This window comes from Protopterus annectens, chromosome 14.part0 (assembly GCF_019279795.1).
Source record: "Protopterus annectens isolate FY-2018-M chromosome 14.part0, PAN1.0, whole genome shotgun sequence".
NCBI classification, from domain to species: domain Eukaryota; kingdom Metazoa; phylum Chordata; order Ceratodontiformes; family Protopteridae; genus Protopterus; species Protopterus annectens.
Window position 1 is genome coordinate 657,726,796 of NC_056748.1, and position 24,953 is coordinate 657,751,748.

At 45.3% G+C, this 24,953-nt stretch overlaps 1 protein-coding gene across 1 annotated transcript in view; it reads right to left on the bottom strand.

Moving 5' to 3' along the window:
• The window catches only part of BICC1 (BicC family RNA binding protein 1), a 1,908,684-nt gene that overhangs the window by 541,499 nt on the left and 1,342,232 nt on the right, over nucleotides 1-24,953 (bottom strand). Inside the window, exon 16 of the mRNA XM_044056407.1 lies at nucleotides 9,859-9,919. Coding sequence (XP_043912342.1) covers nucleotides 9,859-9,919 — 61 coding nt within the window. The remainder of the gene's footprint in view (nucleotides 1-9,858; nucleotides 9,920-24,953) is intronic.

Below are 24,953 nucleotides of genomic sequence, written 5' to 3' on the forward strand. Positions count from 1 at the left end.
TATCAATCTAAAGTTTTTTGTTTCACAATGCCAGTCGGAAGCACTAAAGGATAATTATAGCTTTTCAGATTCATCCTTGGTGCTTAAGTCAACCAAAGAAGGAAGAATCTTGCAACACCATTTTCAATATTTTTGCAGGGACTCGCTTACAATATGAGATGGCATATGCAAAAAAAAAAAAAAAGCTACATGCTCTAGGGAAATAAACCTGGTCACCACAATAAACAGAACATGCTGGAGGGATAGATTCATGTCCCAGAGACTTCCCATACTCTGGAACAAACTACCTATCTATATCAAACAAAGCTCCTCATTAGCACTCCAAGAAAAATCTTGATGATTGGATGGGAAATAGGAAATTCACCCTGGGGATCACCTCTGGGGCTCTGCTCAACAAGGGCACAGGAAAATAGTTTTCTTTGGTGGTGAAAGCCAGGGTACCTTTTTGGCTAGGCTTATATAGGCCCTAGGGCCAATAGCCTAGTACCTACCTATGAACTTATTGTACTCCCATACCTAGACTGGACACAGCCTGAGAGCATGCGACTCCCTGGTCCATGGTGACTAAAGGGGCTGCATCAGAAGAACCTGGAGAAAGTACAGCTGTGTACACTTACCATAAGCGTAGATGTTAGAGTGTATTCACTGTTGCAGTCCTAACTAATGGGTTATCTGGCTGCCAGTATCCCTTGGTCAGCCAGAATACCAAAGGTAAGTAAAAATGAAATAATTTGCCATCGGTTGTAAAGGACGTCAGGGAATCTGATACAAAAGGAGGCAGCCGACATCACATCCTCAGTCTTTCTTGCCAGAACAGTCAGGAACCTCCAGAAAATCAGGCTTAAACCAAAAACAAATATGGCAAAAAAACAAATTCAGCCTGTACCTCAGGAAGAGAGAGAGTAGGAGAGGACCAAAAAAGGGGGAAGGAGGGAGGGAAGCGAGGACTGCAACAGTGAATACACTAACATCTACATTTATGGTAAGTGTACACAACTGTACTATGTTCCTAGTGTTTCACTGTTGCAGTCCTAACTAATGGGTCGATTACCAAAGCCCAGAGAAAAAGGGGGGGAGGAACCAACAGCATCAAGGGTTGGAGATAATGCCCTGCGACACAGCAGTGGAAAAATTCTGCCCTTACTCTAGAAAACAGAGGCAAATTATAATGTTTTGTGAAAGTGTGAACAGAAGACTATGTGGCGGCCTCCAAAATGTCTTTAGTAGGGACACCCCTTAGAAAGGCTGCAGAAGTGGAAGCCACTCTAGTTGAGTGGGTCCTAACCCCTTGAGTAGTTTTGCCATGAAAGGAATAACAAAAAGTAATGCTATGTGCAATCCATTTAAAAATGGTTTGCTTAGAAATAGCCTTGCCCTGGGCTCCAGGGGCAAAACTGACCAACAACTGTGCTGTTTTCCAAAGGTCTTTAGTCCTGTCCAGGTAAAACCTGAGCTGTCTATGCACATCAAGAAAATATAGGATCCTTTCATCTTTACTTCGAGGATTAGGAAAGGTAGAAAGATGTATGGACAGATTAAAAGTCAGGTTAGAAACCACCTTAGGCATAAAGGAGGGATTAGTTCTCAGAGAGATTATCTGTATGGAAAATAAGAAAAGGCTCCACAGACATCAAGGCTTGCAGCTCCGAAAATCTCCTTGCTGAAGTTATAGCCAAGAGGAAGGCGGTCTTCCAAGAGATAAACTTTAAATCTGCAGAGACAGCTGGCTCAACAGGAGGAAGAGTGAGTTTCTCTAGAACAAAATTAAGATCTCAGGTTGGAGTAGGTGCTCTTCTGGGAGGTTTTAAGTTGCAAGCACCTCAGAAACATTTTCATCACTGGATGAGAGAAAATGAGTTGTTCCAGAGAGCAATGAGCAGAAATAGCTTAAGCATGGATCTTGATAGAGAAAAAAGAAAGGAGACCCTGAAGCAAAATCAGCCAGGTATTCCAGGATCAGAGGAAGGGTAGGCTGAGAAGCAGTTGCCCCTCTAGCCTGCATCCATTGGGAGAACCTTTTGCCAGCGTAGGACTTCCTAGTGCTAGACCTTCTGGACTCCCTCAGCGCGTCAACTACCTGTTGGGAAAGGGAGGAAGGAAAGGAGTCATACAGTGAGCCATGCTGCCAAATTGAGAGACTAAAGATGAGAATGTAGAATGTCTCCCCTTTCCTGAACTAAAAGATCTGGCTTCAGAGGAAGATGCCAAGGAGGAAAAAGGGAGAGACTGCGAAGCAGCAGATACCAATGTTGTCTGGGCCAGCCCGGAGCTATGGGAACAGTCCTTGGTTATTCATCCCTGATCTTCACTAATACTCTGGGAAGAGGAGGAGGGATGGTGTACACTGATAGCAATATCCAAGGGAAGGACAGAGCAGACACATTCCAGGCTCTGCTGTGATGCGGTCTGGTGCAAAAGAGTGGTAGAAGGTCAGTGTCTGGGGAGGAGAAAAGTTCCACCTGAGGCGTGCCCCAATGTTGAATGATGCTGTAAAAGACTGCTCTGTTCAGCTGCCACTCGTGAGGATCCAGGGTTTGCCTGCTCTACTGGTCTGCCAAAACATTGAGCCTTCCTGGAAGAAGCTGAGCTAGGAGAGGCAGGTCCAGAGATGATGCCATGGACCAAAGATTCATGCTTTGTCTGCACAGGGAGCAAAAGTGAGTCCCTCCCTGCTTGTTGATGTGCCACATGACTGTGGTGGTGTTGTCTGTTCTTTCAAGCAGGGTCCCTGGAGAAGGAAGATGCTTGAAAGCTAGTAAGGCCTGCTGAACTGCAATCAACTCTTTTAGATTTATGTGCAGGTGCATATGCTGGGCATTCCAACGTCCCTGTATGCATCTGCCATCCAGGTGTGCTCCCTAAGTGTAGTCCGATGCGTCTGTAGTCAGAACTTGAGTGGCAGGAGGTGTTTGAAAAGGCATGCCTTTGTTTTGTAGACAGGCTGTTGCCCACCACAGAAACTCCATCTGTAGAGATGGAAGCAGAGGAATCATCATATTCAGGTTCTCTGTGTGTTGACACTAAATGTTCTTGAGGTACCATTACAATTTCCTCATATGCAGTCTTGCATATGGAATCATGAGAATACAAGATGCCATGAATCCCAGAGCTTGAAGGTATTTCCTTGCAGGGAGCTGGGACAGGCTTGCCAAGTCCTTGAAGTACACAGAGAGTGATCTGCTTCTCCTGGGTGAGATTTATCATCTGGGTGGCTGTGTTCAAGAATGTTATCTCCTTGGATGGTACCATTTTTGATTTTTCCTCATTGAGAGTGTAACCCAGGGAAGACAGAAGAGTCTTTACAAATTCCAGATCCTTTAATAGCTGTTGCTGAGAACTTGCTTGAATCAGACAGTCGTCTAAGTATAGGTAAATCTGAATTTTCTTCTGCCTGCAAAAAGCAATGACTGGGGCCAGGAACTTTGTGAAGACTCTGGGAGCAGTAGATAAGCCAAAGGGCAGCGCAGGGAATTGATAATGTTGCTTGCCCACTCTGAAACAAAGATACTGCCTGCAACTTTCCTTGATAGGGATGTGCAGATAAGCCTCAGATCCAAAGTTACCAGCCAGGAATCCTTTTCTAGCAGTGGTAGCAACTGATGCAGACTGAGCATTTTGAACTTTGGAATTACTAGAAGAGAGTTCAGAATGGAAAGATCCAAGATAGGACGCCAGTTGCCCTTTTTTTTTTTTTTTGGAACTAGGAAAAGCCTGGAATAAAAGCCCTGGCTTACCTGCTGAGTAGGAAATGATTCTATTGCTCCCAGATGAGACAAAGACAAACATTTATTTTTCTACTTCTGCCTTTTGGTTTGGAGGAAAGTACAGTTTTGTACCTACCATAAATGAAGATGTTCGAGTGCTAATACAGCTGCAGTCATAACAGATGGGTTCTCCTGCCGTTAGGCGGGTCCTCGGTCGGCCGAATTCCAAAGTCTAGGTCCGGCGTCGGTTGTCGTCGCTTCTTCCCCGACGTCAGTGCGACAGGGGTATAAAGAACCAGCCAACACCATTTTCTTCAGTTTTTCTTGCCCCAGATGTCAGGTGCCCCCAGAAGGAAGGCAATACATAAATTTGTGTAATAATGCAGAGCAATGTAATCAAAATACAGTAGTTGCAAGCAAATACATCATAAATGAATATCCCAATCAGGTTGTATGAGGATGTGTTAGCTTATAGGCCTGTCCCAAGAGGGGAAGGAGGGAGGGAAACCTGGACTGCAGCTGTATTAGCACTCGAACATCTACATTTATTTTAGGTACAAAACTGTACTATGTTCATCGTGCATACAGCTGCAGTCATAACAGATGGGTAGAATCCCAAAGATAAGAAAGGGGTGGTAGGCACTAGGTGGAACTAGGAGGAGCCAAAATGCCCTGCAAGACTGCAGTGGCAAAGCCTGCTCTAGATTTGGAGTATAACGGTAGGTTGTAGTGCTTGGAGAAAGTATGCACAGAACTCCAAGTAGCTGCTTCCAAAATATCCTTGGTAGGAACTCCTCTGAGAAAGGCTGCAGAGGTGGCTGTGGCCCTGGTGGAATGAGTTCTAATGCCTGTAGATACAGTTTTGCCATGAAAGGAATAGCAAAAGTGTATGCAGTGGGCTATCCATTTTGAGACTGTTTAGAAATTGGCTTTCCTTGAGCTCCTACCGCATAGGCCACAAAGAGCTGTTCTGATTTTCTGAAAGGCTTTGTTCTGTCCAAATAATAACACAGTTGTCTGTGGATGTCCAAGGAATGTAGTAATCTCTCCCCTTTGTTTTGAGGACTAGGATAAAAAGTAGGTAAATGTATGGCCTGATTTAAAGCTACCCTGGATACCACTTTAGGCATAAAGGACGGGTTGGTTCGTAAGGAAACTCTGTCCTGATGGAAGATGATAAAAGGATGGACAGCCATGAGAGCCTGTAGTTCTGAAACTCTACGAGCTGAGGTGATAGCCAGAAGGAAAGCTGTTTTCCAGGACAAATATTGCAAATCTGATGAGGCAGCTGGCTCAAAGGGAGGAAAGGTCAGTTTTTCCAGAATGAAATTAAGATCCCAAGCAGGTATCGGTTGTTTCCTTGGAGGTCTTAAATTCTTAGCCCCTCTGAGGAACTGTCTTAAGAGAGGGTGAGAGAATAAAGGTGGATCAGTGTTGTATTCTGCAGAAATGGCTGAGGCATGGATTTTGATGGAGGAGAAAGAAAGTCCACTGCTTAGCAGTTCAGCCAAATATTGTAGTATTTGAGGTAAATTCAGTTTTCCAGGATCCTGGCCCTTTTTCTCATTCCAGACACAAAAACGTTTCTATTTTGCGGAGTAAGCTTTTCTAGTTGATAGCCTTCTGGCCTCCAAAATGACATCCTGCACCTCCTTGGAGAGTAGGGCCTGTTGTGATGCTAAGGAATCTTCCATGCGGCTAGATTGAGTGTTTTTAGCTGGCTGTGAAGCATTTTGAAGCTGTGCCGAGTCAGAAGAGGCATTAGAGACAGGGTCCATGGTGGGGAATGCGTCAGGCTCCTCAGGAATGGGGTACCAGTGTTGTCTTGGCCAGTCCGGAGCAATGAGAATCATCTTTGGTCTGTCTGCTCTGGTCTTCAATAGACCTTTGGGCAGCAGAGGAAGAGGTGGGAAGGCATAAACTGTCATTGATGTCCAACTGAAAGAGAGAGCGTCCACTCTCCAGGCCTTTGGATGGAAGATCCTTGAGCAGAATTTTGTCAATTGATGATTTTTGTGGGAGGCAAAGAGATCTATGTCTGGCCTTCCCCATTCTTGGATTATTTCTGTAAAAACTTTTGGATGTAATTTCCATTCGTGTGGATCTGTCATATTCCTGCTTAGGTTGTCTGCCAGCGTGTTTTCCTTGCCTGGCAAGTACTGTGCTTGTAGTTCCATTTGTAAGTCCATGGCCATGTTCCAAAGTGACATGGCCAGTCTGCATAGGGGGTAAGAATGTGTTCCTCCCGGTTTGTTTATGTACCACACAACTGTGGTGGTGTCCGTTCTTATCAATAGTTGACCTGGTTGTAGAAGGTCCTTGAAAGCTATAATAGCATTTATTACTGCTAGCATTTCTTTTTGATTGATGTGCAGGTGCTTTTCATTTTGGGACCATTTACCCTGAATGCACCGATCTGTCATGTGCGCCCCCCAGGCGTAGTCTGAGGTGTCTGTTGTGATTACTTGATTTGCTTGAGGCTTGCTGAATGGAAGACCTGTGTTTGTTTGACATGCTTGAGCCCACCACAGAAATTCCTTTTGCAGACATGGAATTAGTGGTATTATTGTTTCCAAACTGTGGCTGTGTTGAGACCATATGTTTTTCAGGTACCATTGTAGTTCATATGCAGCCTTGCAAATGGGATTAAGTAAGATGCAAGATGCCATGAATCCCAGAGCCTGCAGGATTTTCCTTGCAGTCAGCCTGGTGCAATTTGCTAGTATTCTGAAGTATTGAATTAGTTGCCCCCGCTTCTCTGGCGTGAGGTAGGCCATCTGGGTGTTTGTCCAAATTGGCACCCAGGAAAATTATCTTCCGAGAGGGTATCAGCCTTGATTTCTTTTTGTTGACTGTGTATCCCAGAGAGTTCAATAACATTATTACATAAGCCAGATGTTTCAGAAGAATGTGCTTGCTGTCCGCTTGGATCAGGCAGTCATCCAAATAGGAGTATATTTGTATCCCTTGAAGTCTGCAGTAGGCAATTACTGATGCCAGGCATTTTGTGAATACTCTGGGCGCAGTAGATAAGCCAAAGGGCAATGCAGAGAATTGATAATGGGTTGAACCTGCAAGAAATCTGAGGTACCTTCTGCAATTTTGTCTGATTGGGACATGCAGGTATGCCTCCTTGAGGTCCAATGTTACCAGCAAAGACTCCTTGCCCAGCATGGGAAGAAGTTGCTGTAGAGTGAGCATCTTGAATTTTGGTACGAGTAGAAATGTGTTTAGGATGGATAGGTCCAAAATAGGTCTCCAATCTTTTCCCTTCCTTGGCACCAGAAATAGCCTGGAATAAAAACCTTGACCTTGCTCGTGCGTAGGTACCTCTTGAATAGCTTTCATGTTTATGAGATCTGTAATTTGCCTTTGTGCCTCTGCCCTTTGATTGTGTGGCAGGTTTGGCATGCCTCTCATTTTTGGAAGGGTGTGAAAATGGAATTTGTAGCCTCTGTTTATAATGTCCAGGATCCATTTATCCTTTGTGACAATATGCCAATTTTTTTGAAAATAATGCCAGCTTTCCTCCTAAGGGGACTGCCATTTGAGACCTGGTTGGCATGCAAAGGGGAAAGTCATGGGGTTTGCTTTCTGAAAGATTGCGAGTTGTCCTCACCACCTCTTTGTGTAGGAGCTTGCCATTGTCTGCCTCTAAACGATCCTTGGGATTGTCCTCTGCCCCTCGGGCGCCTGTATCTGCCTCTTTGGGGTCTGTCTGTGGCAGGAAAGGACCAGTTTTTGGAAGGCCAATTTCTACTAAAATGTGGGGGTTGAACCTGTAGAAATTCTTTCACAGTTTGCATTGATTTAGCCTTTTCCTCCATTTTCCTTAATACCTCCTCAGCATTAGCTCCAAATAGTACATCCTTTTGAAGAGGGGCGTCTAGTAATTTTGCTTTGACATGATCAGGCAAGGCTTGTTCCTTGAGCCAGGCATGCTTACGTATGACTGATCCTGTAACAGCAGCTCTACATGAGGCCTCTAGAGCATCAAAACCACATTGTAAGGTATGCTTACCCACTTGTTCTGCACTATGCATCAAATCCTGCAACTCCTTCAAGTCTAGTTGTTCAGGTTGTGACATTTTACTTTTCAATTGTGATAACAAAAACTGTTGGTATTTTAGCATATGAAACTGACAGTTTAAGGCCCTCATGGTAAGGTAGCAGAGGTATATACCTTTTTTCCCCACCTTTCTAAGGATCTGGAATCTCTCTCGGAAGGCAATGGATTTTTAGCAATGGAGGCCTTAACTCCCTTGGGGCCCTGTGAGATTGTTTCTGGGTCAGCAGCATGGCTTTTGTATAGAAATTGGTGTGATTCAGGAACCCTGTAGTACCTGTCAGGCTTAACTGGAGCTGGAGGTAGAGAGTCCGGGTTAAGGCAGGCCTCAGAGTAAACATCATCTAGGATGTCCAAGACAGGAGGTATAGCCAGAGGCCTGTGCTGAGGTAGCAGTAGAAATTTACGGAGCCTTTTCTTGGAATCTGAATAATCTTTGCCTTCCCAGGTATGCAAAGTTTCCCCAAATGAGTAATCCTCAGGGGGGGATACAGAAGGGATGTACTCCTCCGCATCAGAGTCTTCAAAAGGGGAGTAAGAATGTTCCTGATCAGAGTGCTCTGAAATAATGGAGCCCTGATCAGAGGAGGGGGAATCTTCCACCACTCTGGACCTTTTGTCCGGTGGGGGCTGAGAGCCTCTGATAAGAGTAATTAAATCCTCAGCCATTTTAAGCATCTGTTTCTTAGGCATAGGGCCTTGAGATGGGCCTTGTGTAGCTGGCCTCAGAGTGCATGGTTGCTTTAGACTTTGTGAAAGCCTTGATGGAGAAAGAAGAGGAGGTCTGAAGACACCTCGAGTGGAGGTGGACCTGTCCACATTGAGTTTCAACGCCAAGAGTGGCTTCGGTATCTGTAGTCGGGGTGTGGGCTGAGGAGCCTGCGACCTCGGGCACAGGAGAGACAAAGTGTCGTCGGTAGTCAGGGACTGCGTAGGCACCTCGCTGAGAACCGGACCACGTGTAGTCGGCTTTGGCGTGGTGTCGGTAGAGGCCGCGGACCTCGTGTGTCGGTCCTTGTCTTTGCGTTTTTTTTAGACAAAACCGGAGTATCAGACGACATAGTATAGTTAAATGCTTTCCCAAAAAAAAAGCTGGGCGAACTCCGCCCGACGCTTAGTGTGTTTGTTGAATGTAGCACAAAAGCGACAGACCGAGACGTCGTGGTCTGGGCCTAAACAAGGTATACAGAGGGAATGGAAATCCTTATGCGGTATTTGCTTCCCACAAGAAATACAACTATTAACTTTGTCTGACATCGGTCTGAGGCAAGAAAAGTTTCCCCAACGGGGTACTTAGCTTTTAAGAAAGCTTTTAAGAAGACTTTGGTTTCCAAATTTTTGTAATGTCAGGAGCTGGCCGACCGGCACTTGCGAACTGCTTCTGCTTCGGGCACCGCGCGGCAATAAAGTCTGAAGAAAATGGCGTTGGCTGGTTCCTTTATACCCCTGTCGCACTGACGTCAGGGAAGAAGCGACAACCGACGCCGGACCTAGACTTTGGAATTCGGCCGACCGAGGACCAGCCTGACGGCAGGAGAACCCATCTGTTATGACTGCAGCTGTATGCACGATGAACATCATCCGGGAATCAGAAAGGTGCAGAAAGAAAACTTGTGCCCTAGGGATACTGTTCTGAGCACCCATTTGTTGTCTGTGATAGTGGCCCAGACATCTGCAAAAAGGGCCATCCTTCCCCCTAAAGGACTCTCCAGGCAAGCAAGAACAGGCAGAAGTTGTAAAAAGTCACTGAGTGTTTCGATTGAGATGCAGGCTTGGAGCTTCGCCCCTTAGAAGTGGAAGCCTGCCAACGCCTAGACCTTTGAGGGGTAGCTGCCTACCCCCCTAGAAGATTTGTAACCTCTAGTCCTGGAACAGTTCTGTCTGCTGGTATCAAGAAAGGTCCAACTCTCGGAAGGGTAATTCCTGCTAAAGCGAGGAGGTTGCACTTGCAGAAAATCATTAACCGTTTGCATGGACTTTGCCTGATCCTCCATCTTCTTAAGTACCGTCTCTGCTTTGCTGCCAAAAAGACCGTCTTTATGCAAAGGTACATCCAAAAGCTTAGCCTTGACAGGTTCTGGAAGAGGCTGCTCTCTGAGACAAGCGTGCCTTCTAATAACAGATCCAGTAGCCGTAGCCCTGCTGGAGGCTTCAAGGATGTCAAAAACCACAATGCAAAGAACGCTTATTGACCAGACTGGTGGAACTCAGCAAATCCTGCACGTCTTTACTCTCTGCCAAAAGAGGTACACTTGCTATCCTAGACTTAATAGCCTCCAAGGTATGCTGCTGGTACTTCAGCATATGAAAAAGACAATTGGCAGCCCTAATAGCTAGGATGGCAGGAGGTATAAACGTTCGTGCCCCACCTATCTAGGTTCCTAGATTCCCTGTCAGAGGGAACAGGATTCCTGGTAACAGTGGCCGTAACTCCTTTAGGGCCCTGAGAAATAACCTCTGGATCCGCCAACAGGTTCCTGAAAAGAAACAGATGAGAATCAGGGACTCTGTAGTACCCGTCAGTTTCCTGGAAGCAGGAGGAACTGAATTTGGAGTCCAGGAATTTTCCAGGAAAACAACAACTTCCAACACATGGGGAATTTATGCGGAGGTAAATCCAGAAACTCCCTAATCAGTTTTTTAGATTGGGGATAATTCCTGACTTTCTCATTTAAATTGTTCCTTGAGAGTATTTAAAGTATCACCAAAAGAGAAATCCTCTGGAGGAGAGGCCGAAGGAATGGACTCCTCTGCATCTGAATTCTTAAAAGGAGAAAAAGCCTGAGAAAATACCTCATCAGCAGAAATGCTGGAAGAATCAGAACCTGAAAAGGACAAAACCTCAGGAGAAACATCCATACTCCTTTTAGGAGGAGGAGGCCAAGAACCCATGATAAGAGTAAACAAATCATTAGCCATTTTAACCATTTGGGATTGAGGGAAACAAGAAGAAACTGGAACCTGCCTTTTCACAGGCTTACGAATGGAAGATTTACCTGCAAGCCTGAAGGACTCGGGAGGCCTGGCAACCACCTAAGTTGCAGCAGAAGTCGAAGGAAGAAGTTTGCTGTCAGAACGCAAAATGGAGGCCTCTGACACGGGAGTCAGCTTAGCGGTTCCGACTCCAGCAGAAGAGGCGACCAGCGACAGATCAGAAGGCAAAAAGGAGGCTGAAGGCCTAAGGGACTCTGACTCAATCAAGGCCTGCGGTTCTACATCTGTGGACTGCAAAGGCATCTCACTGGCTACCGCCAGTCTAACGACCAACTTATCATCCGAGGACTTCGCTTTCTGAGACCTGTTGCGGTTCTTATCCTTGCGTTTCTTCGGAATGTCCGAAGTCTGAAGACTGGCGGATGCCATACCAACAAATTTAGGCCAAACTCCAAAATGCCTAGCCAAAATCTTAGCCCAATGGATAGTACGCGGATTAAAGGAGGCACAGAGATCACAATTGGGAATGTCGTGGTCAAGGCATAAACAAATAATGCAATAGGAATGAAAATCTCTATGGGGAATCTGCTTTCCACAGGTAAGGCAATTAACTTTTTCCTGACATTCGTTAAGGCAAGAAAAGAGGATCCCCAATGGGGTTACTTAGCTGTAGTAGACTTCAACTCATGTTGTTGGCAACCAAAAGTAAACTGCCGATCGGCACTCATGCATGAAAAGCTTCTGCTTTGGGCTCCGTGGCAAGGAAGACTGAGGAAGTGACATTGGCTGCCTCCTTTTGTATCGGTCTCCCTGACGTCCTTTACAACCGACGGCAACAGATGTCATCTTTACTTACCTTTAGTATTCTGTCCGACCAAGGGCTACCGGGAGCCGGATAACCCATTAGTTAGGACTGCAACAAAGAAACAGATGAACATCTAAGTGGATGGTCAAAGGAACAATGGTCGGACACTTTAGAGAGTCACTCACTAAAGGGTGAGGTACTGTATGAACCTGTAGTAGTGGGAAGGGGAAGGGCTCATTTTTTTTTTTTTTTTTTTTTTTTTTAAAGGTACGGTGAGAGAAGAACCAACAAGACCAGACTGAGTATCCGTGCTGTAGCAGAGAATGAAACCAGATTGCTAATGAGCACTGCTGGAACCAGTCGGTATGGTTCAACAACAGCACAATGAATGAAAGGAAGAAACTGCAAAAAAGTACAGTTGTGTACACTTACCATAAATGTAGATGTTAGAGTGTATTCACTGTTGCAGTCATCTAATTTGGGTTATCCCTGCCAGGGGAGCCCTCGGCCAGCCCAAATACCAGAGGCTTAGAATTTCTACGTTGGTTGCTGTCACTTCAGGACTGATGTCAGGTAGGTCAGTAATATAAAGTAAGGCAGCCGACACCATTACCTCAGTTCTTCTTGCCCTAACCTGTCAGGAGCCCCCAAGTAGGAGCCAGGTTCTTGTGGAAGAACCCCGCCAGCAAAAAGTAAATACCAATATGTCCCTTGTAAGGAAAGAGAAGAAAAGGGGGCGGGACCAGGACTGCAACAGTGAATACACTCAAACATCTATATTTATGGCAAGTGTACACAACTGTACTATGTTCTTCATGTTTCACTGTTGCAGTCATCACATTTGGGTTGATTCCCAAAGCTGAGGAAAAGGGTGGAGGCAGTCAAGGAAACCAGGGGTTGGCTAGGATGCCCTGCAAGACTGCAGAGGCAAACCCTGCCCTGGATTTGGAGAAGAGAGGCAGGTGGTAATGGTTGGTAAAAAGTGTGAACAGACGTCCACGTGGCAGCCTCCAGGATGTCCCTGATGGGGACTCTTCTGAGGAAAGCTGCAAAGGTGGAGGTTGCTCTGGTGGAGTGAGTTCTGACCCCCTTGGGGGAGGCTTTCCATGTTGTTTGTAGCAGAAATGGATGCAGTATGCTATCCATTTGGAAATGGTTTGTCTGGAGACTGCTTTGCCTTCTGCCCCTGTAGCAAAGCTGACCAGCAATTGATCAGACTTTCTGAAGGATTTGGTCCTGTCTGGAAAGAATCTGAGCTGTCTGTGCACATAGAGAGGGCAGGATCCTTTCCCTCTTGTTCTGGGGATTAGGGAAAAGGTGTGCAAATGAATGGACTGGTTGACAGCCACACTGGACACCACCTTGGGGATGAAGGATGGGTTAGTTCTGAGGGATACCCTGTAAGCATGGAAGATGAAAGGTTCCACAGCCATGAGCTGTTGCAGCTCAGAGATTCTTCTGGCTGAAGTGATGGCCAGAAGGAAAGCGGTTTCCCAGGAGAGAAATTTTAGCTCTGCAGAAGAAGCTAGTTTGAAGGGGGGCAGGGTGAGCTTTTCCAACACAAAGGTAAGGTTCCAAGTTGGGGTTGGTGCTCTTCTGGGTGGCCTCAAGTTGCTAGCCTCTCTTAGGAACTGTTCGATCAAAGAGTATGAGAAAAGGGGCTGCTCAGTGGGGAAATGAGCAGAGATAGCACAGGCATGATTTTTTTTTAGAGGAGAAAGAGGCCACTGTGTAGTAGGTCAGCTAAACAACCCAGGATGACAGGGAGGGAGGGTTGTGCTGTATTGGCTCCCTTAACCTGAATCCAGGTGCAGAACCTTTTCCATTTGTCAGCATAAGACTTTCTAGTGCTAGGGTGTCTGGCCTCGTGTATAACATCTAGAACCTGTTAAATGAGGTTGGCAGAGGGTTAGGGAATAAGCCAAGCTGCCAGATTGAGTGTCTGCAATTGGGGATGCATGAATCCCCCTTCCCTCTGGGTCAGGAGGTTTGGAATCTGAGGAAGATGCCATGGTGGCACAGGGGACAGGCTGCACAGCAAGGGGTACCAGTGCTAGCGAGGCCAGTCTGGAGCTATAAGAATTGCCCTTGGTTTTTCCTCCTTTATTTTGAGCAGTACCCTGGGGATGAGAGGTAGTGGAGGAAAGGCATAGACCAATAGATTAATCCAGGGGAAGGACAAGGCATCCACTTTCCAAGCCATGCAGTGATGCTCCCTGGTGCAGAATTTGCTTAGCTGATGGTTGGTGTGGGAGGCAAAGAGGTTGACCTTCGGGGTGCCCTATTTCTAAGTTATTAGGGTGAAGGTTTTTCTGTTGAGCTGCCACTCATGTGGATCCAGAAGATTTCTGCTTAATTTGTCTGCCAGAGAGTTGAGAGAACCTGGCAGAAATTGTGCTAACAGGGGTAGTTGCATGGCAGAGGCTGTGCACCAAAGGGTCATGGCCAGTCTGCACAGAGGGTAGGAGCGAGTCCCTCCCTGCTTGTTGATATACCACATCACAGTGGTATTTGTCTCTTTTGATTTGGAGAGCCCCTGGGGAGAGAAGGCGCTTTAAAGTTATCAAGGCATGCTGGACAGCCATCATCTCTTTTTGGTTGATGTGCAGAGGGATTTGCTGCAGGCTCCATTGGCCCTGTAATGCACCGGTCGTCCAGGCGTGCACCCCAAGCATAATCTGATGCGTCTGTGGTTAGTGTCTGGGCGGGGGGTGGTGGTTGGGGAGTGAGAAAGGTAGATCCTTGTTGTGGAAGCATGCTGTTGCCCACCAAAGAAAATCTTTTCTGAGGCAAGGAATTATAGGTATATAAGAGTCTCCAGTTCTTGAGTGTATTGACACCAAAGGCTTTTTAGGTACCATTGAAGTTTTGTCATATGCTGTCTGGCATATGGAATGAGTAGTATGCAAGATGCCATGAACCCCAGAGCTTGCAGGATCTTCCTTGCAGATAACTGGGGTCTGGTGGCTAGTTGAGAGAAGAACGTTGTCAGGGAAATTTACTTTTCTGGTGTTAGGAATGCCATCTGTGATGCTGTGTCCAGGCTTGCTTCCAGGAATATAATCCTTTGAGTGGGCACCTGTTTGGATTTTTTTTCCTTGACAGTGTACCCCAGGGAGGTTAGTAGGGACTTTACAAAGGTCAGGTGCTTGAGCAGCTTTCCTGGCTGTCTGCCTGAATTAGGCAGTCTAAGTATGGGTAAATCTGGATATTCCTTTGTCTGCAAAAGGCAATGGCCGGAGCCAAACATTTTGTGGAAACTTTGGAAGCAGTATTAAGCCAAAGGGAAGAGCAGAAAACTGAAAGTGCTGAGATCCTGCCCTGAAATGGAAATATTTCCTGCATGATTCCCTGATAGGAATGTGAAGGTAGGTATCTTTTAGATCTAGGGTGGCTAGCCAAGCATCCTTGGAAGCAGCTGCTGGAGGGTGAGCATTTTGAATTTTGTGATCAACAGGAAGGTGTTTAGAATGGATAGATAGAGGATGAGGTGCTAGGTGGCCTCTTTTCTGAGTGCCAGAAAGTCTGGAGTAGAAACCTTGGCCTATCTGTTGTGCAGGAACTTGCTCTACTGCTCTCATAGAAAAGGAGGGAAAGGATTTGCTTTTGAGCCTCTGCCCATGGGTTTGGAGGTAGATCTCGGAACCCTTCTGGGGGTTGGAATAGTGTGGAAAGAAAATTTGTATCCCTGGGACACTATGTTGAGAACCCAGCACTCGTCGGTAATGGTGGCCCAGGTGCTTGCATGAAAGGAGAGTTTTCCACCTAGGGGTAAGTGAAGGTGGGCAGAGGGAGGGGGTCATGGAGGTGAGTCATTGTGAGCTCTTACCATAAGGGGGTGGCTTAGAACTCCCTTGTTTTGAAGTAGAGGTAGTCCACTGCTTAGCTCTCTGCATTCCCTATGGCTGCTGTCTGGTGGGTCTAGTTCCCCAGGGCCTGGGCTGGACTGGTTTAGTGGGAAGAGGAAAGGACCAGTGCTTGGTGGGACAATGCCTGCTGAATCTGGGTAGCTGGACCTGTAAGAAATCCTTAACTATCTGCATAGATTTTGCTTTTTCTTCCATCTTTAAGACCTCTTCTGCCATAGTGCCAAATAAGTTTTCTTTGTGCAAGGGGGCATTCCAACAATTTAGATTTGACATGGTCTGGCAAGAGCTGTTCCTTAAGCCATGCATGCCTTCTAATGACAGATCTGGTGACTGGTGCCCAGCAAGAAGCTTTTAGGGCACAAAAACCACAGGGCAAGATGTGTTTAGTTACCTGACTTGCAGAATGCATCAACTCTTAACTCCTTAAATTCTGCACAAGCAGGAAACAGACATTTTTTTGTTTGAGGAGTTCCAGGGTATGTTGCTTGGCTTCCCCTGATCAGCATAAGGTCTTCCGCCATTTTAGGCATTTGAGACTGAGGCAAGGAAGCAGGTGCCTGAGACTGGGTCAGTTTCTTAGGTGTGGTTAATACCCTGGGCCTAAGAAACTTGGTAGTTTTCGAAAGAATGGTAGTCGTGAATGAAGACGTCTGTCGAGAATCAGTAGTGCAAAGGACTTCCTCGGAAGCCAGTGCCTGCTCAGCGGCTCCAGACCCATCCAAGGTAGAGATGACGGCATGATCCTTAGTTGAGTTCTGCGGCATGCTGGACTCCAAAAGCAGCTCTGTAGAGGCCTTTGAATCCACAAAAGCAGCTCTGTAGAGGCCTTTGAATCCACAAAAGCGGTCATCAGGGGCTGCGAAAGTGCCTCACTAAGGACCATTGAACTGATGACTAGCTTAATGGGAGCATCTTCAGTAGGTTTGGACCTGTGCAGTCTGTCTATCTTTATGATTTTTTCGATCTGCAGTCAGATGGATATTGGAGTTAGAGGACTGTAAGCAAAATATCTAGCTACAATAAGGGCCCAACGACGGATAGTTCTGGCACTGAACAAAGCACAGAAGTGACAAGAGGGGACGTCATGGTGTGGGCCTAAACAAGTGATGCAGCAAGAATGAAAGTCTCGGTGTGGTATTTGCTTTCCACAGACGAGACAATTGTTAACTTTTTCTAACATCTTGTTAGTGCAAGAAAAAAGGATCCCCAATGAGGTATTTAGCTTTAGAAGACTTCAGCTTCAATTCGGTAGACGAAACTCGGGTAGCGGCCAACCAGCACTTGTGCGAACTGTTTCTGCTTCAGACTCCATGGCAAGGAAGACTGATGTAATGGCATCGGCTGCCTTACTTTATACTATTGACAACCTGACATCAGTCCTGAAGTGACAGCAACTGATGCAGAAATACTAAGCCTCTGGTATTCGGGCCAGCCGAGGGCTACCCTGGCAGGGATAACCCAAATGTGATGGCTGCAACAGTGAAACATGAAGAACATCAGCAGAAAAGACTGGGCACTACTCCTCCAACCTTACAGGAGCTCTTTGAAATGAGATGTAAAGAGAGGTCCCACAAAATACTGAGCGACACTTCTCAGCCAGCGTATAGTTGGTTCAGTAAACTTGCATCTGGTAGAAGGTTACAGAGTACCCACTTTAGGACCTCCAGATTCATACAGTTTTTATTCAACTGCAATAAGACTCAATGCAGATGTAAATCTGGGTGCATCAAAAGTACAATAGATTTACGCTCTCATTCCCCCCTCCAAAGTTTGCTTGTTTGTGTCTTTCGGCTTTTCCCGGTTAGGGGTCGCCACAGCGGAACTCTGGTCTGCTAATGATTGGCAGTAGATTTTACATACTGGCTTGTCGGGCCTAACGCACAACCTTCAACGAATGAACACCCATTCACGCATGTCGCCACACAAGACGCTCTGAGAATCGAACGAGGAACGACTGAGGCGACAACGCTACCGCAGCACCACCACCGCAGTCTATTCACTGCACTTGAATGAGAATATATTAATTTAAGTATGCAATAAATACAATTACTTTGGATTCCCCCCTCCTCCAAAGTAATTGTATTTATTGCATACTTAAATTAATATATTCTCATTCAAGTGCAGTTTTTCCAATCACTATGTGCAATATCACCCAATCTCACATCTGTGTTTAGTGTACTTTTTTCAAGTGTTAATCATTTAGTAGCCAGTGTTGTCCAGTGTAAATCGCGTATAAGCATGTGCGTCAGCTACCTAGATACTTACTTTTGTACTACAGTTGTTTATTCTTCATTATACAATGACTGGCCGGTAACATCGTAAAATGAGCACGCTGATTGGCCAGCCCAACCAGCATGCCCGTTGAGAATATACAACAGAAAAAGGTCCGATCGTCCGGACTTTTTTTCCATTGATATATTCTTTCATTTTAAGGTTTTTTAAAAAAAAAAAAAAAAAAAAAAGCATAGCAACGGAGATCTTCTTTTCTCCGTTGCTTACTTTCCCGATCACTGATGTACTGGGTATGTGTGGGAACACAAGTTCCAAACACATGTACAGTACATCAGCAATGGCAAAGCGGAGCTGTCCAGTGGTGGAAGGACATCACGGCACCATTGTACAAAGACATTATTTAAAAAAAAGTAAGTTTTTTTTTTTTTTTAAAATAATGTCACTGTACAATAGCAATAACCCACTTCTGGGTGTGGGTAATGCTGGATTTACCCACGATTGTCTTTGGTCACTCTGGCTTCGCCCTCGTGACCAAACCACACCAGCCATGGGTAAATCCAGCATTACCCACACCCAGGCATGGGCAATGGCTTAAATACCCATCATGTCTTGTCTTTTTGTGCTTGTTTTCTCCTGTAAAAGAGCTGACACTCAAATTTTTTCTAGGTAGCACTTGTGCCTCCTAAATAACAACGTTTCTTTGAATCTCATAAGGTAAGCTGTCACACAAGTGTTCACAAGCAACAAAGACACTTACTCTTTCCCACTCAGTCCATTTCAAAAGTAAAGTACAAGCAGTACACAAAAATCCCAGTCAGCACTCAAATCCCCTTTGCTCAAGTGTCCTAACAGAAAGAGCTGGTTACCATGAAGTGTTCATAAGCATTACAGAAAAATATATTTCCTGTCCTGTGAAACACTTCATAATTCTTAAAAACTTGCCTATAAAAATAAAAACTTCTCATAAAATACACTTTCCATAAAATTAGCCACTAATACTTAAAAATATGCCATCCTAAAACATCGGTCCCCAACGGAAAATTTCTGATATTCAGAAAACATCTTTCCTAAAGGGGAAACTCAACTTAGTGCAAGAAAATAGAAAATATCAACATTTTCTTAAAACAGCAATAATTCCTGGGGGGAAGGATTCCCGAGTGGGAACTTCCGTCATAAATGAAGCTCGAAGCCAAATGCTGTTCCTGTGGAGCTTCATAAGCTGCTTCTTTTCAAATTGGAAAGAAAGTACTGAAATTCTCTCCACAGACTGCTGACTGGCTAGCCTGTCCAAGTGTAGACGTGGGCATTAGCAAGAGCTTTGTGAAGCTGAATGGTTGTTGTACACTAGGCGGGATATAACTAATATAGACCCAAGGTTACCGCAGCAGTGAGAATGATGACCACCACACACTGTGTGAGCAACCGCTTAGCTGTGATTATTCATGAGCTCACACTGTCATTCAACACACACTTAAATTACAGCAGAGTGATGCCTCCAGGTGTTTCTACAATTACATCCTACTGACACTGCTAGGCATTAAATAATAGTTACTCATATTTGCAATAATTCCCAAACCATGCTACATGCAAAGTTTTAAAGGATTTTATCTTAAATCTTACACAGTGACAAACACAAATGTAATGACATTTGACTGCTGCCTTGTGCAGGTAAAAACATATTAATTGTTGTTCATAAAATGTCTCTTTATATTCTTATGTCATGTTTCTCTGAATATCTCAGCAGCCAAGTAGCGCAGAGCTTCTTAGCTTCATATGAAAGCGCTCTGCTGGGTGAACAATTTGCTACTGAATGTGTGTGTGTAACTTAAGTGGCTGCTGACATATTGCAAGTTGTTTACAAAGTATTACAAACTTAGCTACTGTGACTTATAAAATCCAGTTTAAGATCTAGAACCTATAAAATACTACCACTATAAAAATAGTTTGTGATGTAGAGTTTGCCATTTACGCTTAATTTAGTAACCTCTATGGTTCCAGAGAAAGCATTTGTAAATGAAAATGCATAATAGGATTCTATCAAAACGTTTAGGCTCCTCACATTGATAGTTACAGTGCAAATTTCTAGAGCTCCAGGGAAGAAAATGATTTAGACAGAAACTTTTTCAAACTGTTTGTTGTTGGAAAGCTGTCCATCTGAAAAGCAGGTATCAGTAATGCCACAGCCATAGCTGGCCTTAGGCATAGGCCAATTAGACTGCCGCCTAGGATGGTGCTCTCACAGGGGCAATTTTTCAGTATTTGGTGTAGATAGACCAGGATGGGGGCACCATGTGGTGTGGTGGGGGGTGCCGTGGAGCCCTTTTGCCTAGGGCACCAGTTGACCTAAGGCCGCTCCTGGCCACAGCACTACATTAAGATGATAAAGCACACCAGTTGTTGGCAACTGAAATATGGTTATTGTCCATGTAATTGTGGAAAACAAAGAAAAACCTGAAGTATCTAATGAGAGTCGCAAATACATTTAGACAGAACTGTCAACAGCTGATGACTTGTTAGTGTTGAATAAGGTGCATAACCATCATCAGGTTACAGTTACCTACAAAAGACATGCAATGAGGCTACTTCTTCTGAACCAAGATTTAAACATGTCATGAGAAGATTAGAGGTTCAGACTAATTCATTAAAAGTATGGCAAGGTTGGAAAAGTACAGTTGTGTACACTTACCATAAATGTAGATGTTAGAGTGTATTCACTGTTGCAGTCCTCACATTTGGGTTATCTGCTCGCAGTAGCCCTCAGTCGGCCTGATTATCAAAGTCTTGGGTCCTGCATTGGTTACTGTCTCATCGTCCAGGACGTCAGGAAGTCAGGGGTATAAAGCATGCAGCTGACGCCATTACATCAGTTTTTCTTGCCCCAGATGTCAGGAAGCAATTATCCACCAGGTTACACCTCCAACAAAAATGAAAATACACCAAAAAGCTTTAAACATAGTAAACAAGAACAGAGGTATAAGTCAATAGAAGACAGGGGGCTGCAGGGAGGGTAACCAGGACTGCAACAGTGAATACACTTGAACATCTACATTTATGGCAAGTGTACACAACTGTACTATGTTCGTGTTTCACTGTTGCAGTCATCACATTTGGGTAGATTCCCAAAGCCAAGGATGGGAGGAGGTAATTATATAGCATTAGGATCAGCTACAATGCCCTGCAAGACTGCAGCGGCAAATCCAGCTCTGGATTTAGAACAAATTGGCAAGTGGCAATGCTTGGTGAAGGTATGTACAGAACTCCAGGTAACAACTTCTAGGATGTCCCTGGTAGGGACACCTCTGAGAAAGGCTGTAGAAGTAGATGCAGCCCTGGTTGAATGTGGTCTTAGCCCCTGTGGGGTAGGTTTTCCATGATGCTTATAGCAGAAATGAATGCAATGGCCTATCCACTTAGAAATGGCCTTCCCCTCTGCCCCTGCAGCAAATACAACCAGCAGCTGTTCCGATTTCCTGAGAGGCTTATTCCTGTCCAAGTAAAATCTAAGTTGTCTGTGCACGTCCAAGGAGTGCAGTATTCATTCCCCTTTGTTCTGTGGATTAGAAAAGAAGGTTGGCAAATGAATAGACTGATTAAGGGCCACACTGGATACCACCTTGGGCATGGAGGGACTTGGTCCGAAGGGACACCCTGTCAGCATGAAAGATGATGAAAGACTCCACTGCCATGAGGGCCTGTAATTCAGACACCCTTCCTGCTGAACTGATTACTAGAAGGAAGGCTGTATTCCAATAAAGGAATTTCAACTCTGCATTTGCAGCTGGCTCAAAGGGAGGCAGAGTGAGCTTTTCCAATACAAAGTTAAGGTCCCAGGCTGGAGTTGGGGCTCTCCTGGGTGGTCTTAAGTTTTTGGCCCCTCTGAGGAATTGCTTCAGCAGTGGATGAGAGAAGAGGGGTGGTTCTGTGTTGTAATGAGCTGAAATGGATGAGGCATGAATTTTGATGGAGGAAAAGGAAAGGCCCTTGTGAAGCATCTCAGTTAAGTATTGAAGAATATGGGGTAAACTGGGCATTGCTGTGCTCATCCCCCACGTTTGGCTCCAACAACAGAATCTTTTCCATTTTTCAGCATAGGATTTCTCTAGTACTAAGCCTCCCTGCCTCCAGGATGACATGCATTACCTTGCTTACTGAGGGATGGTAACGGAGAGATCAGATAATTAGCCAGGCTACCAGGTTCAGGGTTTGAAGTTGTGGGTGCAGAATCTGGCCCCCCCTGCTGGGACGGCAGGGGTCTGAGGCCAGTGCCAGCACTGGCACTGCACAAGAGGGGGTACCAGTGTTGGCATGGCCAGTCTGGTGCAATCAGTATTGTCCTTGGTTTGTCCTGTTTGATCTTTAGTAGTACCTTGGAGAGGAGAGGCAGAGGGGAAAAGCATAAAAGACAGGGCATCCACTTTCCAAACTTGTTTGTGGGGAGTCCTTGTGCAGAATTTGTCCAATTGGTAGTTCTGGGGGAGGCAAACTGGTCCATCTCTGGGCTCCATTTGTTTCCCAACATATATTTGGTTCCAGTTTCCACTCGTGTGGGTTCATGAGATTTCTGCTTGGGTCGTCTGCCAGTGTATTTAGTTTTTCCTGGCAGGAAATGAGCCTGTAGGTGCACTTGGTAGCTCAAGGTTGTGTTCCACAGAGCCATGGCTAGTCTGCAGAGAGGGTATGAGTGGGTTCCCCCCTGCTTGTTTTTGTACCACATAACAGTGGTGTTGTCCATCTTTACCAATAATTGTCCTGGAAGAACGTGGTCCTTGAAGGCTGTCAGAGCATTCTGTATAGCTAACATTTCTTTTTGATTGATATGCAACTGCATTTGATTTGGGTTCCATTTGCCTTGAATGCACTGCCCTGCCAAGTGAGCCCCCCCATGCATAGTCTGATGCATCTGTTAGGGTTTGGGCGGCAGGGGGTAGAGGGAATGGCAGTCCCTTGTTTTGGTGACAGGCCTCTGCCCACCAAAGGAATTCTATCTGTAGATAAGGTATGACAGGAATCATTGATACTAGATCCTGAGAATGTTGACACCATAGGCTTTTTAGATACCATTGTAGTTTCCTCATATGCAGTCTTGCATATAGAATTAGTAGAATGCAAGAGGCCATGAACCACAAGGCTTGCAGTCAGTATTTTCCTTGCAGACAGATGGGTCTTGGTGGCCAGTAGTTTGAAGTAGACTGTCCACTGAATTTGTTTCTCTGGCGTGAGGAAGGCCATCTGGGAAGTTGTATTCAAGCTTGCTCCCAGGAATACAATTTGTTGGCAGGGTATAAGATGCGATTTCTTTTTGTTTATGGTGTACCCCAGAGATGTTAGCAATTTCTTTACAAATGCCAGATGATTTAATAGTATGTACTGGCTTTCTGCTTGAATTAGGCAATCGTCCAGGTATAGGTATATTTGAATATTTCTTTGCCTGCAAAATGCAATGACTGGAGCTAGGCACTTTGTGAATACCCTGGAAGCAATAGATAAGCCAAAGGGGAGTGCAGATAACTGATAGTGCATGTAGCCTGGTTTGAAGCATAGGTATCTTCTGCAAGATTCCCTCACTGGGATGTGTAGGTAGGCTTCCTTTAAATCCAGTGTTGCCAACCAGGTATTTTTGCCTAGCATGGGAAGCAGCTGATGAAGAGTTAGCATCTTGAATTTTGGGGTTACCAAAAATGTGTTTAGGATAGACAGATCCAGGATAGGACGCCAGGAATTGTCTTTTCTGGGTACCGGGAAATGTCTTGAGTAGAAACATTGTCCCCAATTCTTCTTCTGGGACAGGTTGAATAGCCCTGATCCTTAAGAGAGAGAGAACTTGCTTTTGAGCCTCTGCCCACTGATTTGGGGGTAGGTCTGGCCAACCGTTTGGGGTTGGTAAGGAGTGGAAGTGAAATCTCTATTCTTGGGAAACTATATTTAAAACCTATTTGTCCTGGGTAATGATTTCCCAATTTGTTGCATGCAGGGCAATCTTTCCCCCCTAAAGGAACAGTCAGTTGAGCAGGGCTAGGAAGGTTTAAAATTAAGTCACTGAGACAGTTTACCATGGGGGGAGACTTCCTACTCCCTGTTTTGGAAGTGGGAACCCCCACTGCTTAGGCCTGTGAGTACCTTGGGACTGAAGCCTAGGTGTTCTGCTGGTTCTGGGTTTGGACTGAGAAGGCCTGGAAGAGGCAGGAAAGGACCAATTCTTAGAGGGCCAATGCCTACCAAATCTGGGAGGCAGTACTTGCAGGAAATATGTAGCTTTTTCCTCCATCTTTTTAAGTACTACTTCTGCTTTGTTGCCAAACAGGTGGTCTTGGTTTAAGGGAGCAACCAGTAATTTAGCTTTAACTTGATCTGGCAAAGATTGCTCCTTAAGCCAAGCATGCCTTCTAAGTACAGACCCAGTGACAGCAGCCCTGCAAGATGCCTCTAATGAATCAAAACCACATTGCAAAGTATGTTTTCCAACTTGTTCAGCAGGATGCATTAAATCCTGTAAATCTTTATTTTCGGTAGAGTCAGGAATTAACATCATTTTCTGTTTAAGCAATTCAATAATATGCTGCTGATACTTTAACATGTGAAACTGGCAGTTTAAGGCCCTAATGGCCAAGGTTGAAGAAACGTACATCTTACCCCATCTATCCAGCGCCCTGGAATCTCTATCAGAGGGAGTAGGATTTTTGGCAATAGTAGCCTTAATGCCCTTGGGTCCCTGTGAAATGGTCTCAGAATCCACAGTAGGATTTTTACAGAGGAACTTGAGGGAGTCAGGTACTCTAATACCTATCAGGTTTTCTGGGAGCAGGAGGTAGAGAGTCCGGGGCCAGGCTAGATTCCGAGAAGGCATCATCTACAATGTCCAGTACAGGAGGGATAGCCAAGGCCTGTGTTGAGGCAGGAGTAAGAATTCCCTAAGACTTTTTTTGAAGTCAGCAATCCTGGCTCTCTGAGAAAATGCTCCCTAAGAGTATGCAAGGTTTGACCAAAAGAGAAATCTTCTGGAGGGGAAGCAGAGGGAATAGAGTCCTCTGCATCAGAATCCTCATAGGTAGATAAGGGCAAATCCTGGTCAGAGAAAACAGAAATTTCAGTCCCGATCAGAAGAATCGGAAGGAAAATTAGTCCTAGGCCTCTTAGAGGGGGAAGTCTTCAGCCATTCTTATTTGTTTTTAGGGATAGGGGCCTGACCATGTGGTCTGAGCGTCTGTTTTCTAGGCATGGATCAAGGTTTAGGCATTGAAGAAGATGGCGTCTGTTTAATATGAAAGTCAGTAGGCCTGAACACACCCTCAGAAGCCGGTGCCTGCACAGCAGCTCCGGACCCATCCAAGGCAGAGACATCCGCA